Source organism: Schistocerca gregaria, chromosome 3, assembly GCF_023897955.1.
Source record: "Schistocerca gregaria isolate iqSchGreg1 chromosome 3, iqSchGreg1.2, whole genome shotgun sequence".
NCBI lineage: Eukaryota > Metazoa > Arthropoda > Insecta > Orthoptera > Acrididae > Schistocerca > Schistocerca gregaria.
The window spans coordinates 530,482,667-530,502,689 of NC_064922.1; the positions used below are offsets into that span (position 1 = coordinate 530,482,667).

The 20,023-nt window shown below is 39.6% G+C and overlaps 1 protein-coding gene across 2 annotated transcripts in view; it reads left to right on the forward strand.

Annotated features, from left to right (window-relative positions):
• LOC126355936 (uncharacterized protein SYNPCC7002_A1628-like) overlaps positions 1-20,023 on the forward strand; it is a 61,339-nt gene that overhangs the window by 26,356 nt on the left and 14,960 nt on the right. For both annotated transcript variants that reach the window (XM_050006509.1, XM_050006510.1), the window contains exon 5: positions 8,047-8,202. In XM_050006509.1, the coding sequence (XP_049862466.1) occupies positions 8,047-8,202 (156 nt within the window). The remainder of the gene's footprint in view (positions 1-8,046; positions 8,203-20,023) is intronic.

A 20,023-nucleotide genomic window follows, 5' to 3' on the forward strand; every position in this document is an offset into this window, starting at 1 on the left:
CCCACACCTCTACCATGGGAACTACCTAGCAACAGAACCTGGTTCAGTTACACCAGTAGAACTATTTAAGAACTAACAATAATGGTCACGAAATTCTCTGCCTACTAAGAAAGCAGCTACTTGTATTAATACTACTACAACACAGACAATACCATTACCAGCAAAACTTCACAAAATTATTAGCTACAACCAGTAAATTAAAACTACCACTGTAACACTAAGCGAAGTTAAAACACTATAGGTTTGGTGGGTGGCAGAATACCACTGTGGAAGAAATGGGAGGGATAGTAGGAATGACAGTCTTCATTTCAGGGCAAGATGACAGATAACTGAAACCCTGTTGGAGAAAGTGATTCTGTAGTTCCAGTTCTTGGTGGCACTGAGAGGGGAGTGCTCCTTTGTGGCCGGAAGGTGGGAGGTGGTAAGTGACTGGAAAAACAAGGCACCGTAATCTGGACTGAGGGTTAGGACACCCTATCCACATTGCTCCAAAACCTTAACGTCTTCTCCCTATTCACTTCACCTGGTACTCCTCATCCCAATAAACCACCGTCCTCATTGTTGGCAGCAACTTCATGGATGGTTATATCAGCACCTCCATCCATATTAAACCTACCAACCAACAGCTATACCCCCACTTCAACGGCTACCCCTTGTGCAATAAATAATTGAAAGTGTTCCCATACTTTATGTACACCGTGTATTTTCCCATCACCACCTACTCCAGTCTGGTCCCAGGCATCTCTTATCCCCTCAAAAGCAGGACTACCTGTAAAAAGAAAGTGATATACAAACTAAGCTGCAACCACTATGCTCTTTTCTATGTCGGCATGATGTCACACAAGCTGTGTAGCCTCATGAACGGCCACCAACAAACAGTGGCCAAGGAACAGCTGGACCACCCAGTTGCTGAGCACGTTGCCCAAGAGAACATTCTTCATTTTAATGGCTGCCTCACAACCTGTGCCATCTGGATCCTTCCTACCAACACTAGGTTATTGAACTGTGCAGGTGGGACTCTCCATGCAGTATCTTACATTATTGTAACCCCCGTGACCTCAGCTTTCACTAGACACTGTTCTCCATGTACTTACCCCTTCCGTGTTCCCACTCCAGTACAACACAGCCTTCCATTCCACCAATGCATCCATTAGGACTTTTCACCTTCTGTGCCTCTCTCATCCCCCCCCCCCCCCCCACACCCCACCCCCACACCCCACACCCCACCCCCACCCCCTTCCGCACCCCCACCCTGCAAACCTCCCAACTGCACCTAGCAGCCCTTCCCTAGCGCCATCACAACCCAGCTTGCTCCCCCCACACAGCACTACACTTTTCCCCACCCTATCCTGCTGCTTTTCGCCACCATCCTTGCCCAGAGCCTTCTCCATACCCTCACCCCTGATTGCTGCTCTCATCAGGAGCAGATACAACTGTGTGTGTGTGTGTGTGTGTGTGTGCGTGTGTGTGTGTGTGTGTGTGTGTGTGTGTGTGTGTGTGTGTGTGTGTGTGTGTGCGCGCGCGCGCGAGCGTGCGTACGTGCGTGCGTGCCGGCAAGGGTGGCCGAGCGGTTCTAGGCGCTGCAGTCTGGAACGGCGCTTCCGCTATGGTCACAGGTTCGAATCCTGCCTCGGGCATGGATGTGTGTGATGTCCTTAGGTTAGTTAGGTTTAAGTAGTTCTAAGTTCTAGGGGACTGATGACCTCAGAAGTTATGTCCCATAGTGCTCAGAGCCATTTGTGTGTGTGTTTTCTACTTTAGACGGAGGCCTTTTGATGAAAAGATAAAATGTACAGAATTTTTTTTATTGTTCCTGTTTGTGACTTCATGTCTCTTCGATAGGGTAAGTAGCAATCTATTCCATTGATAATATTGTTGTTATTTCATTCTGAATTTTCCATCATTCCATTTTGCCTAACAGCTTTTCTTCCATCCCATAACCCAGAGCTGTTTTCCTTTGTTATTATTCTCTAACTTATCACTTTGCAGTGTCAGCCATTACTTTCTCTTCTTTAATACTTGTGGATCATAATAAAAATGAATTTAGGATAAACACCCAACAACCACAATGCTTCAAAGAAAAAATAAGTTTCATATAGACTTCTTATGTTCTGGTGCAGTGGTCTATGGAAAGACAGCAGTGGGCATCAGAAACTGGAAATCCACTGATATCCAGAGTAAAGGAAAAGGCTTTAAAGAGTACCTTATTATTCCATTGCTATACACTATGTGATCAGAAGTATTCGCACAACCCCAAAAACATATGTTTTTTATATTAAGTGCATTGTGCTGCCAGGTGCTCCATATCAGTGACCTCAGCAGTCCGTAGAGATCATGAGAGAGCAGAACGGGGTGCTCCGTGGAACTCACGGACTTTGAACGTGATTGGGTGTCACTTGTCATACGCCTGTACACGAGATTTCCATGTTCCTAAATATCCCTAGGTCCGCTGTTTCTGATGTGAGAGTGAAGTGGAAATGTGAAGGAACACATACAGCACAAAGGCGTACATGTCGACCTAGTCTGTTGTCTGACAGACTGCCGAAAGTTAAAGAGGGTCGTAATGTGTAATAGGCAGACGTCTATCCAGACCATCACACAGGAATTCCAAACTGCATCAGGATCCACTGCAAGTGCTATGACACCTGATTTTCCACTGCAAGTGCTATGACAGCTGATTTCATGGTCGAGCAGCTGCTCATAAGCCACACATCATGCAGGTAAATGCCAAATGACGCCTTGCTTGGCATAAGGAGAGTAAACATTGGACAATTGGACAGTGGAAAAAAGTTGTGTGGAGTAACGAATCACGGTACACAATGTGGCGATCCAGTGGCAGGGTGTGGGTATGGCGAATACCTGGTGAACGTCATCTGCCAGTGTGCCAGCGGTAAAATTCGGAGGCAGTGATGTTATGGTATGGTCATGGCACTATCACAGCACAAGCCTACATTGATGTCTTAAGCACCTTCTTGTTTCCCACTCTTGAGGAGCAATTAAGGGATGGCAATTGCATCTTTAAACATGATCGAGCATCTGTTCATAATGCATGGCCTCTGGCGGAGTGGTTACATGACAATAACATCCGTGTAATGAACTGGCCTGCACAGAGCCCTGACCTGAATCCTATAGAACACTTTTGGGATGTTTTGGAATACCGACTTCACGCCATGCTTCACCAACCGGCATTGATACCTTTCTTCATTACAGCACTCCATGAAGAATGGGCTGTCATTCCCTAAGAAACTTTCCAGAACATGATTGAACATATGCCTGGGGGAGTGGAAGCTCTAATCAAGGCTAAGAGTGAGTCAACACCATATTAAATTCCAGCATTACCGATGGATGGTGCCATGAACTTGTAAGTCATTTTCAGCCAGGTGTCTGGATACTTTTGATCACATAGTGTATAATTTGTCAGAATATATTGATGCAGGGATTTAAATTCCAGCTAATCACTAGTGTTCGTGTTATACACATTATTAATTTTTCCTGTGTCTAGGTAGCTAATAGTTTTCCATGAAATCACACAATTAACATAAATGCTCAGGATGAATTAATATATAAAAATGGCAACTAAGCAGTGTTAAGAGGAAGAGAAGTGGCTATTTTAAAAGTAGCAGTCTTTCTCCTAATAAATATATTCTTTGCAGAAGTTGCTTGCAGTAGCTGCTTCTGTCTGCCTTAAAAATGCCATTCATGAAGAAATATGAGCAAGTGCATTCTGGCTCTCTAAACAGATGCCCAACAAAAATTACATCTCGTACATAATGTAATCTCCTGATAGTAAATTGCAATCTCAAAACTGTATTTATTAATTGTTGTGCGATGTATATTTTTAAATTCTGTAAATCAGTAAGGTAACTGTGGAAAAAAAGTATGTCTTCTTTTTGTGTCACTTGGCTTGTGGCTGTTTATAAAATTGAACTGTACTCTAATATCATTTCATTATAGAATAATTGTGAAGCAATACTATCAGGGAATATTGATTATGTGTAGCAGGAATAAATTTTTAATTGCCCATTTTCATTTTTAGTGCAACACTGTTCCCTTGCATAAAGCAGATATTATAACTGTTTTCATGAAATAGATGAAAATTAGGTTGACTGGTTGCCTCCAAGTTCTGATCAGAACCTAACTGAATAATTTATTAAATTAATGGACTGTGAAAGGATTTGTGTGACAAAAACACAAATTTTTGGTATAGGCTTATCATAAAATTGTAGGTAATTTTAAATTTTAATAAAATTAATAGTTTTTATTCAAATAATTTTCTCTTGCTTCAGTTAACAACGAAGTTTTATTACATGACTGATTACATGCACGTACCTTGAGTGGCTACTAGACTCCAATCCACTGTACTAATTTTTCATCGATTTCAATTTTCTGCATTGGTGCTTTTCACTTCCTTGGAAATCCCTAGTTGTAATATGTTTTCTGGTCCTCCTCAGTTGTTCATGCAATGGTGATAGTTCCATGCTGCATGTGCTGTGATGTAGGGATATCTTCTGATGAAGTCCAACTGTCCCATGCCACTGGAGTACCTGAAACAAATAATAAAATACAAAACAAATACTTGAACTAACCAAGAAAAACTTTTACATAGAAATGGTATCTTCCTGTTATTTAATTCTCATAGAAATGATAATAAAATTAGTTGTAGGCATGCTTGTTCATTTATAAACTATGAGGGTATAGAGAATTTAGTACCTGTAATGCCTATGGGAAAAAATCCTGAAGTTGAGTTAAATTTCATCTGCTAGACACGAGTCTTGGCCATGTTGCAAAGAAATGTGAGAAAAGATTTACAGATATCTACAGCAACAGAATAAAAAATCCTTCTGAGAGGATAAAGGCTGTATAGCATTGAAGGACAGTGTGTAAACTATGCATCTGCACATGAATTTAACAGTGGAGAAATGTATACTGGCACAAAATATTTCAACAGCTCATAAGTAAACACAGATGATGTTAATTCATGAGTCCAGGAGGATTAAACAGTAGTGTTCATAACTAGATGTATGTTCCTGGAACTTGAGCGTGAAAGTGCCCTTGTCCTGTGATAAATTCTGATGTTAGTCGAGTTAGTATAATTTGAGGTTCAAAATGATTCTTATTGCTGTACCCTTCATATCTATGCAACAGAATTTATCAGCAAGAAATTATGTTCGTCTTGTTGTATACATTTTTGTGGCTTTCCAGTAATGAATAATATTTTTCCATATCGTCATTGTATTTTATCATAATACTGAAACGTATAAAGTTTATCTACAACTTTGTTGATATTGTACACCAAAACTATTATTAATGCGAACCTACTGCTACATCTGTTTTCAAATATATACTGTGAATGGCACTGCACAGTGTTTGGTGGAGGATACTTTATACACCATTGGCCACACACTGTCCTATCCCGTATATGAATAGAGTAAAGTGATGCCTTCTAATCTCTCATACCATGTCCCCTTTACGATATATACATTGGCATACCATATTGAATACAGATTCTGGAATTGTCCCTGCAAGGTTTCATAAGAATTGTCTGTTATCTTCATAAATCAATTAAGGCAAATACTGGGACAGTTCATTTGAAAATAACATGGACAATATATGTTCGTTGATCACCTTTAATACCTTCTCCTATTAATATACAGAGCTGTTATAATCCTGCCAATGAATATCCAAACTCCACTGACATTTTCCTTCAAACTAGTGCGTAGTGGACATCTGACAACTGGGAATCTACTTTAGAATAGGCCACTCAAGTGTGTGGTGTGTTGGTTCCTTAAAAGATATTCCACACTTTTCCCAGAACTATCAAAGCAAATCTATGTCTTCCATTTGACCTCCCTACTGCCAAAATTGTATGCCTTCTTTCAATTTCATGTCTTCAATAGTGTAACCTCTTTTTATTAAACCAGTGGGTCATGCATCCAAGTTTGTTATTAAAACTTTAATATGATACTATCAATTTTGCCCTTATTGATGTATTCTGAATTTAAACAATGGAAAATCTGTGATGAATTAATGACAAAATAATGAAAAGGATAGATTGCTGCTCACCATATAGAGGAGACCTTGAGTTAAAGAGAGGCACAAAAGAAAGACTACTAAACATGTGGCTTTTTGGCCAAAGGGCATTCTTCTAATGAGAATCTGCCTGAGTGACAGTGGTTTTTGTGTGTGTGTGTGTGTGTGTGTGTGTGTGTGTGTGTGTGTGTGTGTGTGTGCTTGTGTTTGCAGGAGAGTGTGACCGAAAGCTCACATGTTTAGCAGTCTTTTTGTAGTGCCTGTCTCCAACTCAACATCTCATCTTTGTGGTGAGTAGCAATCTATCCTTTTCATCATATTGTTTCTTGAATTTATTAACGTTCCCTACAGAATATGGAAATACTCTCCTAGTTCATCTGTTATTCCTTACAATGTGACATGTTCTTGACATCAATAGCATTGTCATGGAACCCTTTGAAAACACTACTTATCGTATCATATACTTTTTTGAGTAAAATGGGAACATTTGTTTCATTCACACACACACACACACACACACACACACACACACACACACACATACATACATTGTGTTCCACAAATTCCATCTTGAAGGAGGGCCTTCAGGAATGTGAAACAAATCTAGTAACAGGCAAATCAGTCACTTCTGGCAAGTTCCAAAAAGGCTACTAACAAATGATTATGAGTAGTGCTAATACACTCACAGTGATGATCATGGGAATGAAGTCTGCATTGCTTGTAATATGATGCTGCCTTGATCACACTATTTTGTTTCTATGAGTTGTTATTGAAGCATATAGATGTAATTTACAATAACAGCTTGAACCCACTAGTGTACAATTTTGATTCAATATTCAATAATTGCCAATACCACCTTCCTCTGTACTTTCACTTCTCACTGGGCCTGTCCTGTGCTGAAAATTTTATCTTCTAGCTCCTATCTGGCTGTAAATACTTGACATCTTTTCTCATCAGCTTAATCAGCTTTACTATTACTGGTAACACTTGTCACCTTCAAGGGTCACAGATGAAAACACAACAATGGAATGACAATGTGCATTTTAAAAGCTCTTTTTTGGCAACTATTCATGGGTCTCTCATAGTTAGCTTCCAAGCAGTTGATTGTTCTTTAACCTCTGGCAGTGACAGCACATTCAAGAAAATCTTTGCATTTACTAGCTACAAGGCCAGAGCGCAACATGTTTCACGAGTTTTACACTTTTCAGAAATTGGTGGAGGAAATGTCATGCTAAAATAGTAAAGCTGTTTATTTGTCTTGACAGATCAAAGTTGTGATCACTCTCCTTCACTATTGGCCACTCAATGATAATTTCATTATTGCAGTACTGTCATACCCACACCATTGTAAACTTAACCAACGGTCAGTTCTTGCCTATTCGGCCTTCTAAACTTCATTATGTTACACATTACTAACTCTTCACACCTTCCCCTTAGATTTACTGCTCTAAATGATCATGAAGTTTCGGGATGTTACATTTATTGTGCTTTTAGAGATGAAATAACATCATGGATTTGCAGCTGGTACTGTTGCTCTAGTCAGTTCTTAGGTGTTGTCCATCACCTGTCGCAAAGGTGATATGTAAGTAACTACATGCATGTAATGTTGCCAGCAGCAAAACAAGAGTGTAATGAGTTGCAACTACAATTAATCAGGCTATTATTGCACATCTGCAAAGTACAAGTAATGTTTGCTAATTTACTTATTGAGAGTACAATAAGCGTGAAGCTTTGCTAATTGTGTTTTGGAAGCTTAGTATTTCAAATGTACATTTCTGTGCCGATTTTTGAAACAATCAGTTGGTGTATTTGACATTTATTTATCAGAATTTTCAGTGTTAGAATAACTGTGGGTCGATATCAAAAATTAGATGGAAAGATAAGCCATGTCCCTTGGCAATATCACACAGAGAAGACTTGTTTAAGGAAATTAAGTTTTTTTAAATTTTATGTTTAATATCTTCACACTGTTTAATTATGTGAGGCAGACATTCATTATTCTGCTAATTGTTTCAGGGAGATGGCACAGCTTTTATCTTCAGGAACACAAAGGATGTGTTTACATTTTCAATGCATTGCAAGAAGAATTTTCCATTTCGGAAGCAGAAGAGTGATCTAGACATCGAACTTGATACAGGCACCAGTGATGCTGAATTTATGATGCAGCTTTGTGTAAAGTATCATATTGTACCAAATATCTCATTCACCCTACTGAATTGTCTCTGAATTACCAGTGTATATTGAAATAGTGATTGCTTGAAAAATATGGTGAAATTTTTTTTATAAAACATTGTAATTCCAGTTGATTTCATTTTTTTCTCCACATGATGAAAGGTAGATCTTAAAATTTCAGTTCAGTTAATGAGTACATAACATCCAAATAATTTATGTACATGTATCAGATTGCTCCCTAAGAAACAATGTGAAATGTAGAATACCTCCTGTGGAATACTATGTATGTGATAATGTGCTTCTCCTCAGGAGAGATGACAATGAGCAGCAGTATAAGAATTTATTAGTGACAAGAGAACCACAAACTCTACCATCAAATCATACAATAAAAATTTACTAAGCCATCGTAGAACACTGAGCACATCACTGGCCATATCACAAAACCAAACCACATCAGTTGTAACTGTCATCTTCAAACTCCTATATAGCTCTTTCATGTAACTGTGAGTCTTGTAGGGCAAATAGATTTATCCCTGCAGACTGCACAGTGATTGGTCTACATGATCATCCTCTAGGATTACGGGCTCTACCAATAATAAAACTGCAGACCCTGTGCTCACGACATAGTCAGTCAAGCTGTCCGCATCTTTATCAGTGCTGCTGTCTTTGCTAGAACCATACTTGAACTTGGATTCCATACCACTTATTACTAACTGTCTCCTCATCCATATCACTATTATTCAGTGTTATCCAGATCTGTGTTGAGTACTGCATTCCTCCTGCAGAGAATTGACACATATAAGCAAAGCTGAGAACCCATTTCCTACTGAAATTGTCTTGATAGCAATGACTGCCTCACATCTCAAGGCATGTGGTCAATCAGTTTTCGCAGGTATTGTGAATTTATATGATTCCACATATCATTAACATTATTCCAGCTGTTCCTTGCTGGATATATTAACCTCCCTGACACGTCCGTCCACTTCACCCCAAACCATTTCAATGGGATTACAATCGGGGCTATGCGACATATCACTCAGTACTTTCTGTTTTTCCTTGTAGTTCGTACAGTATGCTGACCAATGTTTTGGGTCATTATCTTGTTGCAAGGTGAACCCTTTCCCTATTATGCGCAATCTGCTTTGTATTGCATAATAATGAAGTATGTGATGGTATTGCTTCTGATCCATACATCCTTCTATTTTCACAATGTGGCCAACTTTTTCTCTGTGTGGTGTGGGCTGGGCAGTTTTTTAGGTTAGACGGCCTCGGGCAAGTACAGAAAGGGCAACAGCCTCAAAGGGTGCGGGGCAAAGTCAGGACATGCTGGGACCAAGCAGCAATCGGTATTGTAATTGTAAACTGTCGAAGCTGCATTGATAAAGTACCGGAACTACAAGCGCTGATAGAAAGCACCGAAGCTGAAATCGTTACAGGTACAGAAAGCTGGCTGAAGCCAGAGATAAATTCTGCCGAAATTTTTACAAAGGTACAGACAGTGTTTAGAAAGGATAGGTTGCATGCAACCGGTGGTGGAGTGTTCGTCGCTGTTAGTAGTAGTTTATCCTGTAGTGAAGTAGAAGTGGATAGTTCCTGTGAATTATTATGGGTGGAGGTTACACTCAACAACCGAGCTAGGTTAATAATTGGCTCCTTTTACTGACCTCCCAACTCAGCAGCATTAGTGGCAGAACAACTGAGAGAAACTTTGGAATACATTTCACATAAATTTTCTCAGCATGTTATAGTCTTAGGTGGAGATTTCAATTTATCAGATATAGACTGGGACACTCAGATGTTTAGGACAGGTGGTAGGGACAGAGCATTGAGTGACATTATACTGAGTGCACTATCCGAAAATTACCTCAAGCAATTAAACAGAGAACCGACTCGTGGAGATAACATCTTGGACCTACTGATAACAAACAGACCCGAACTTTTCGACTCTGTATGTGCAGAACAGGGAATCAGTGATCATAAGGCCGTTGCAGCATCCCTGAATATGGAAGTTAATAGGGATATACAAAAAGGGAGGAAGGTTTATCTGTTTAGCAAGAGTAACAGAAGGCAGATTTCAGACTACCTAACAGATCAAAACTAAAATTTCTGTTCAGACACTGACAATGTTGAGTGTTTATGGGAAAAGTTCAAGGCAATCGTAAAATGCATTTTAGACAGGTACGTCCCGAGTAAAACTGTGAGGGACGGGAAAAACCCACCATGGTACAACAACAAAGTTAGGAAACTACTGCGAAAGCAAAGAGAGCTTCACTCCAAGTTTAAACGCTGCCAAAACCTCTCATACGAACAGAAGCTAAACGATGTCAAAGTTAGCGTAAGGAGGGCTATGCGTGAAGCGTTCAGTGAATTCGAAAGTAAAATTCTATGTACCGACTTGACAGAAAATCCTAGGAAGTTCTGGTCTTACGTTAAATCAGTAAGTGGTTCGAAACAGCATATCCAGACACTCCGGGATGATGATGGCATTGAAACAGAGGATGACACGCGTAAAGCTGAAATACTAAACACCTTTTTCCAAAGCTGTTTCACAGAGGAAGACCGCACTGCAGTTCCTTCTCTAAATCCTCGCACAAACGAAAAAATGGATGACATCGAAATAAGTGTCCAAGGAATAGAAAAGCAACTGGAATCACTCAACAGAGGAAAGTCCACTGGACCTGACGGGATACCAATTCGATTCTACACAGAGTACGCAAAAGAACTTGCCCCCCCTTCTAACAGCTGTGTACCACAAGTCCTTAGAGGAATGGAAGGTTCCAAATGATTGGAGAAGAGCACAGGTAGTCCCAGTCTTCAAGAAGGGTCGTCGAGCAGATGCGCAAAATTATAGACCTATATCTCTGACGTCAATCTGTTGTAGAATTTTACAACATGTTTTTTGCTCGAGTATCATGTCGTTTTTGGACCCAACTCGCTTTATTTGTTCATTAGACCCAGAAAATATTAGATACAGGCTCCCAGGTAGATGCTATTTTTCTTGGCTTCCGGAAGGCATTCGGTACAGTTCTGCACTGTCGCCTGATAAAGTAAGAGCCTACAGAATTTCAGACCAGCTGAGTGGCTGGATTGAAGAGTTTTTAGCAAACAGAACACAGCGTGTTGTTATCAATGGAGATACGTCTACAGACATTAAAGTAACCTCTGGCGTGCCACAGGGGAGTGTTATGGGACCATTGCTTTTCACAATATATATAAATGACCTAGTAGATAGTGTTGGTAGTTCCATGTGGCTTTTTCACGGATAATGCTGTAGTATACAGAGAAGTTGCAGCATTAGAAAATTGTGGCGAAATGCAGGAAGATATGCAGCAGATAGGCACTTGGTGCAGGGAGTGGCAACTGACCCTTAACATAGACAAATGTAATGTGTTGCGAATACGTAGAAAGAAGGATCCTTTATTGTATGATTATATGATAGCGGAACAAACACTGGTAGCAGTTACTTCTGTAAAATATCTGGGAGTATGAGTGTGGAACGATTTGAAGTGGAAAGATCATATAAAATTAATTGTTGGTAAGGTGGGTACTAGGTTGAGTTTCATTGGGAGAGTCCTTAGAAAATGTAGTCCATCAACAAAGGAGGTGGCTTACAAAACACTCGTTCGACCTATACCTGAGTGTTGCTCATCAGTGTGGGATCTGTACCAGATCGGGTTGACGGAGGAGATAGAGAAGATCCAAAGAAGAGCGGCACGTTTCGTCACAGGGTTATTTGGTAACCGTGATAGCATTATGGAGATGTTTAACAAACTCAAGTGGCAGACTCTGCAAGAGAGGCGCTGTGCATCGCGGTGTAGCATGCTCGCCATGTTTCGAGAGGGTGCGTTTCTGGATGAGGTATCGAATATATTGCTTCCCCCTACTTATACCTCCCGAGGAGATCACGAATGTAAAATTAGAGCGTGCACGGAGGCTTTCAGACAGTCGTTCTTCCCGCGAACCATACGCGACTGGAACAGGAAAGGGAGATAATGGCAGTGGCACGTAAAGTGCCCTCCGCCACACACCGTTGGGTGGCTTGCGGAGTATAAATGTAGATGTAGATGTAGAATGCTTGCCATTCGCTGTGGACATCTTATCACTACAGGGAACAACACAGGTGCACCAAAGGTGGCATCTGTCAGCAAATAGGTACACAAACATACCAAATAAGTACATAATATTTATGTACACAACATTGTTTGCTGGATACTGTTGTATCTTGATGACCAAAAACAGAAATCATGACATATGTACAACTGTTGTACTACTCCTTTGATTCATTAACCGTACCCATGGTATTAGACCTTATCTACAGAGAACTAGATTTCATTTATTGGGCATATTGAAATTACTGAGCGGTAGTGTATAGCAAAGTAAATAGCGCAATCTATCCTATTTCATATTGTTGTTTTTCATACCATATTTTCCATTATTTTACATTGTGTAATGCAATGTACAAAGATGATAAATAACACAAATCACAACCCCACGGAATTTTGCAAAAATATCTGCAGTTATATGTTTTTGACCATGTGACATACGTATTAGTGATGAAACAAGGTGATACAAAGAGTTAGTCATTACAGTTGCTTTGTGTCTTTGGCATCATGTTTGCTGTTTTGCTGTCCATATAATTTGTACAGTATCCACAGCATTTGAACACAGGGCATATAATGCATCACCAAGATCTTTCCTCAGTAAATTATGAGACTGTATTGCTGATGTAATATTGAAATTGTGTAAGCTGACGCCATATCTGGCTACACACTCGCAGATGAGGGATATGACTGCAGCAAATGTGACAATGTAATTCACTTTGCCTGTCACTATCATGTTAGCATGGCATACCACACACTGTGTGTGTCTTGCCACATGTTGGACATATCAGTCAGTTCCCTGTATCAACACGTTGGTGCCAAGATTCGGTGCATGATTGCCCACCAATGAACAGAAAGGCAGAATTCATATTAATATATATTCATGATATCATTTTTATTTTTATTTATGCGCCAAGTTCCTTAGGACCAAATTGAAGAGCAAATCTCCAAGGTCATGGAACGTGTCAGTACATTAAATTACAACATAAAAGTAATAACAGATAGAAATAAAATGTTTATGAACCCAAAAAAGTCAGTCCATAAGTTTAAGTAAACGTAATCAGCAATACAAGAATCAACTTACTATTTCAAGGAACTCCTCGACAGAATAGGAGGAGTGACCCATCGGGAAACTCTTCAGTTTCAATTTGAAAGCGCATGGGTTACTGCTAAGATTTTTGAATTTGATTGGTAGCGTATTGAAAATGGATGCAGCACTATACTTCACACGTGTTTGCACAAGAGTTAAGGAAGTCGGATCCAAATGCAGATTTGATTTCTGCTGAGTATTAACTGATTGAAAGCTGCTTATTCTTGGGAATAAGCTAATATTGTTAACAAGAAACAACAAAAGGAATATATATATATTGAGAGGCCAATGTCAAAATAGCCAGACAAGTAAACAGGGATCGACAATTGCCCTAACCGCCCATTTCTGTGCCAAAAATATCCTTTTAGAATGGGAAGAGTTATCCCAGAATACATAAGCAAATGAAAATAAGCAAAGGAGACTAATGATCACTCGCCTCAGATACTGATCAAATAGTAAAAATGGCAGTATTAAGTCTTTGAACAATATCCTGACTCCACAACGGTTTACTATCTATCTGAACACCTAGGAATTTGAACTGTTCAGGTTCACTAATCATAAGCCCGTTCTGTGAAATTAAAACTGAGTCTTACTGTGATGTAGCGTTAGTTTATTTTCTACAAGCCATGAACTTAGGTCATGAACTGCACTATTTGAAACCGAGCCAATGTTGCACACAACATCCTGTGTCATCAGCCAACAGAAATATTTTAGAGTTACCCGTAATACTAAAGGGTATATCATTTATATAAATAAGGAACAGGAGTGGCCCCAACACTGATCCCTGGGGCACCCCCCACTTGACAGTACCCCACTCAGACTCCACATCACAGCCATTCTCGACATTGTAAATAATGACCTTTTGTTGTCTGTTACTAAAGTAAGAGATGAACCAATGTGAGCTACTCCCCGTATTCCGTAATGGTCAGACTTCTGGAGCAATATTTTGTGATCGACACAATCAAACGCCTTAGTTAAATAAAAAAAATATGCCTAGCATTCGAAACCTTTTTGTTTAACCCATCCAGTACCTCACAGAGAAAAGAGAATATGGCATTTTCAGTTGTTAAGCGACTTCTAAAGCCGAACTGTACATTTGATAGCAAATCGTGTGATATAAAATGATCAATTATCATTTACATACAAAGCCTTTCCAATAACTTAAGCAAACACTGATGGCATACAAATAGGTCCCTAAAATTGTCTTCATGATCCCTTTCTTCCTTTCCATAAAGCGGCTTTACTACTAAGTCCTTTAATCGTTCAGGAAACTGACCATTCCTAAAAGAAAAATTACAAATATGGTTAAATACGGGGTAATATATGTAGCACAGTACTTTAATATTCTGCTAGGCACTCTACCATAACCATGAGAGTCCTTAGTATTCGGTGATTTGATTATTGATTCAGTCTCCCCCTTGTCGGTATCACAGAGGAGTATTTCAGACATCAATCTCTGAAAGGCGTTTGCTAACCGAGTTATGTGATTCTCTGTTTTATTTAATTCATCAGCAATACTCAGAAGATGGTTGTTAAATACTGTACATATATCTGATTTATCAGTAACAGAAATATTATTACTGTGAACTGACTTTATATCGTCGACCTTGTGGTGCTGATCAGACACTTCATTCACAACTGACCATATGGTTTTAATTTTATTCTGTGAATTAGCTATTCTATATGCATACCACATACTCTTTGCCTTCCTAATAACATTTTTAAGCACCTTACAGTACTGTTTGTAATGGGCTACTGCAGCTTGAATGTGACTACTTTTAACATTTTGATATAATTCTCACTTTGTTCTACATGATATCCTTATCCCATTAGTCAGCCACCCAGCTGCCAATTACTGCTAGTACCCCGTTTAGAACATTCTAATGGAAAACAACTCTCAAAGAGCATTATACTTATCATCTGTCATCAGCACTATAAACATCCTACCCCTCTTGTTCCTTGACAAGGTTTAAAAAACTCTCTATTGCTGTTGGATTAACTTTCCTAAGTATTTTGTAATTACATGTGACATTTGTTTGAATACAAATGCCTTTTAGTGTTAAAATGTGTGCATCATGGTCTGAAAGGCCATTCACCCTTTTACTAACAGAATGCCCATCTAGTAACAAAGGATTAATAAAAATATTGTCTGTGGCTGTGCTACTGTTCTCCTGCACCGTAGTTGGAAAAAAGCAGAGTGTGCATCAGATCATAAGAATTTAGGAAATCTGCCAACATCCTTTTTCTTTCTCCATCATACACAAAATTTATATTGAAGTCACCACATATAACTAACTTCAGGTACTTCCTACAAAGTGTATCAAGAGTGCTCTCTAGCTTGAGTAGAAATGCTCTTAAGTAAGCGTCAGGGGACCTATAAACAACAACAATTAGAAGTTAAGTTTCATTAAATTTAACTGTCCCTGCACAACATTCAAATATCTGTTCAGTGTAGTGCTGTGATAGGTCTATGGACTCAAATGGAATACTGTTTTTTACGTACATAGCCACTCCCCCACCCCGCAATGAACTTCTTGAAAAACAGCCAGCTAATCTGTATCCTGGTAAATGAATCCTCTGAATAATTGTCAAATTATTTAAGTAGTGCTCCGACATACCAGTAATTTCAGAGTCAACATCTGTAAGCAGTTCACCAACTTTATCTCTAAGACCTATATTTTGATAAAATATGCTAATTCCTTCTCCACTTGAAAACATGACATCCTCTGAAGGTGAGCCCATAGTTAGAGGGACTTCCTTTTAGCAGGTGTACCTATAAGCTGATTTCAGTCTAAAAAAGGTGCACCTCTAACACCAACTACTACAGGAATTTTTCTCTGAGCGATCCCACCACCACCCACCACCCACTACACAGACACCTATAAGCTTTGCCAGCCTCCCTTTCCCTTACCTATTGAGGTGCACGCCATACCTAGTGAAACCTGATCTGCTGATAGACCCACCTGGCAGCAACTGAAATGTGCCCTCTGCATCATCCAGCCCCATGTTAATGCATGAAGATGAGGCTGATCATTATGCTGAAACAGTTGCACGAAATGCACATCATTGCCACCAGTTTGAGTAGCTATCTTTACCTGGACATCACCTACATCATATTCCCTGTCCCTATCAAGACTGTTCCCTGCTCCACTCACTATCACTACCTGATCCTCCTTTGTAAAATTTCTACATATCTCCCCTATGCTGTCAGTCACCTGAGCCAACCTTGCACTAGGCTTCACAAAGCTGGTGACCTGGCCCTCACTCCCCAACACTTCCTGCAACTGCTGGCCCACACTTCTACCGTGCGAACTACCTAGCAGCAGAACATTCTTCTTTCTGTTTGACTTTGCAACTAACCTAGGCCCCCTAACTTCTGAGGACTGCTGCATGTTCCCTACATCTACAGCTACAAGAGGTTCCTCTCCACACAACTCTGACAGTTGGTCAAATCTATTGCATATATGCAAAGTATAACTGTCTGAATACCTCCTCTTCCACGCTGCCTTCTTGCCAACTGCCAGTTCCCATTCCCCACCATCCTTCACCCTCTTCAACCTATCTAGTTCCTCCTTTGTGCATTGTAACTGCACCTGAAGGGCACAGATCTCACACTCTTGCTCCTCTATCAACTTATTTCTACTACAGATTCTGCATTCCCATGAGAGGAACTCGCTAGGATGCCCACTAGCTTCCCCACTGCATTCCCCCCAATGAAAATTCTTTGAACAAATCCCACGCCGTAATCCACTACTCACAAACCTACGACAGAGCCCGCACTTATCACTTACAGTAAAATTTTACAGTTCCTGAAAAAAAACTATATGTCTACATTACCTAAGTTCAGTTACACCAGTAGAACTATTTGGAGAACTAACAATAACGGTCTCGAAATACTCTGTCTACTAAGAAAGCAACTACTTGTATTAATACTACTACTACTACACCACAGCTAATACAAATGATGATGGCATTCTCTTGGATCTTGGTGAAGCATTATATGCCCTGTGTTCACATGGCTGTGGACATTGCACAACTTACATGGACAACTTTTTGTATCACTCTGATTTGCCGCCAATACCGTAACATGTATAAGACATGGTCGAAAACATGTAACTGCAGATACTTTTGCAAAATTCAATGGTGTTGTGATTTGTGTTATTTATCTTACTGGTACATCACATTACACAATGTTCTGAAAGTATTTTTATGGAGTGTAGCCATGACTGGAAGTGAAACAGACAAGAAGAGAACAGAAGCTTTTGAAATGTGGTGCTACAAAAGAATGCTAAAGATTAGATGGCTAGATCACGTAACTAATGAGAAGGTACTGAATAGTATTGGAAAGAAGAGAAATTTGTGGCACAACGTGACTAAAAGAAGGGATCAATTGGTAGGACACAGTCTGAGGCAAGGAGGGATCACCAGTTTAGTATTGGTGGGAAGTGTGGGGCTAAAAATTGTAGAGGGAGACCAAGAGATGAATACAGTAAGCAGATTCAGAGGGATGTAGGTTGCAATAGTTACCTGGAGATGAAGAGGCTTGCACAGTATAGAATAGCGTGGAGAGCTGCAGCAAACCAGTGTGTGGACTGAAGACCACAACAACAACATATATCAATAAATCATTAAAAGTAATTACTCTTGCAGTTGCTTTTATATTTTTATTACATGCATCTCCATAAGTCTGGCAGTATTGAACAGGTGAGTGACATTGTCAACAGTATCTTTGTGTTGTGTGGTGGCCTTCAATCTTGGGTCTAGTCTACACAGCTGCCTATGCTGGTAGCCCAAATTGCGCAAATCTTATCATCTCTGCATAACTGCTGCAACCTACATACGTTTGAACCAGTTGCTTTATCTGCACATAAATCTCTCTCTACAGTTTTTACTACTCCCACAGACACTTCCTCCTGTTACCAAATTTATTACTCCATGATGCCTCAAGACATGTTCCATCAGCTAGTCTTTTCCTTTAGTCATGTTGTGCCATAAATTTCTTTTGCCCCCAGCTTCATTACCTGATCTACCTATCTAATTTTCAGCATTATTCTGTATTATCACATTTCAAAAGTGGGTAAGCAAACTAATAATCTTTCCACATGTCACTTCCAGGCATACACCTACAGAACCCTTAAATTTACATCGGTGTTAACAAATCCACACTTATCAGAAGTACTTCACTAGTCATTGCCAGCTTGTGTTTTATAACCTCTCTACTTCAGCCTTAGGAAGTTATTTTGTGCCCAAATAACAAAACTTATCTACCACTTTTAGTGTCTCATTTTGTTAGCTAAGTTACTTGGCATCACCTGATGTAATATGGCTAAATGCCACAATCCTTAGTTAACTTTTGTTGATATCCATATTGTAACCTCTTTCCAAGATTCTGTCCATCCCATTCAGCTGATCTTTCAAGCTCTGTTCCTTATCTGATATAATTACATCATTGACGAAACTTAAATGTTTTTATTTCTTGTCTTCTTTCCTGTGTTCTACAAGTCACCATCCAAACCACACTGCATGTCCTTACTTATGAGCCACACTCTACCAACTGTCTCCTTTATTGAGTTTGGCCCCAACAGCCAGAGGTAGTGGTCATGGGTGTGTGAGGTGCATTTGTGTGAATGTATGTATGTATGTATGTTGTGTATTTCTGAAGAAGGCCTTCTGGCCGAAAGCTTACATGTTTAGTAGTCTTTTTGTTGTGCCTGTCTGCAACTCGATGTCTCTGGTATATGATGAGCAGCAATCTCTCCTTTTCATAATATTGCCATTACACCATCCTGGATTTTCCATTGTTTATTTCTTAGATCCTTATTGACATCTATGGGTATTAAGTCTGTCGTGTATATCTTGCACACTAGGTGGAATAATTTTGTCGTGGCATGTTCTCCTAAGGAACATTACCTACTGTGTGCATTGTTTCAACTTAGGTCTTTCAGTGCTCTGTCAGATTCTTCTTACTGTATCACATCTCCTGTCTCGTGTTTATCTTTTCCCACTGCAGTCTATATTATTATTTTCAGGTGCATATTCATACATGCTTCTACAGTTTTGTATTTCCCCTGTAGCTATTCCTGCTTTACTGCTTGGCACTTTCTGTCAATCTCTGTATTCCCTTCTGCTTGCTTTACTTCCTGTGTTTGTATATTTTCGTCTTTCATTGATTATATTCAATATCTCATGTTATCCAAGGGTATATCTATGTTTGAACAGGCTTCTCCCCTCCTGTTTTCTCCACTGCACAACAGTCACCACTATGAATGTAACATGTTTTTATTGGCCAGACTGACAGTAGCTGATGTAGATTTGAGTGTATCAGTGAACATCTAATAAATTTCCATCAGTTTTAGATGCTGTCAGTATTTGTCATATATCACTGGTGCACTCTTCTTTCGAACTTGTGGAAAAAATTATGAGCAGCAAATTTTCTTATTTGAACATACCTTCTAGCATGGGCCGCAAAGATTTTGAAGTCAAGGACACCAGCATGTGAGTAGAGGTCTGCGCAGATACAAATGCATCCACGCTGCATTGACAGGTCCCTTCTTGTCCACACCCACAAATCCCATATCTGCATCCATGGATATTTGAAGATGTTTGATTGTTCAAAGAGATCAACAATGCT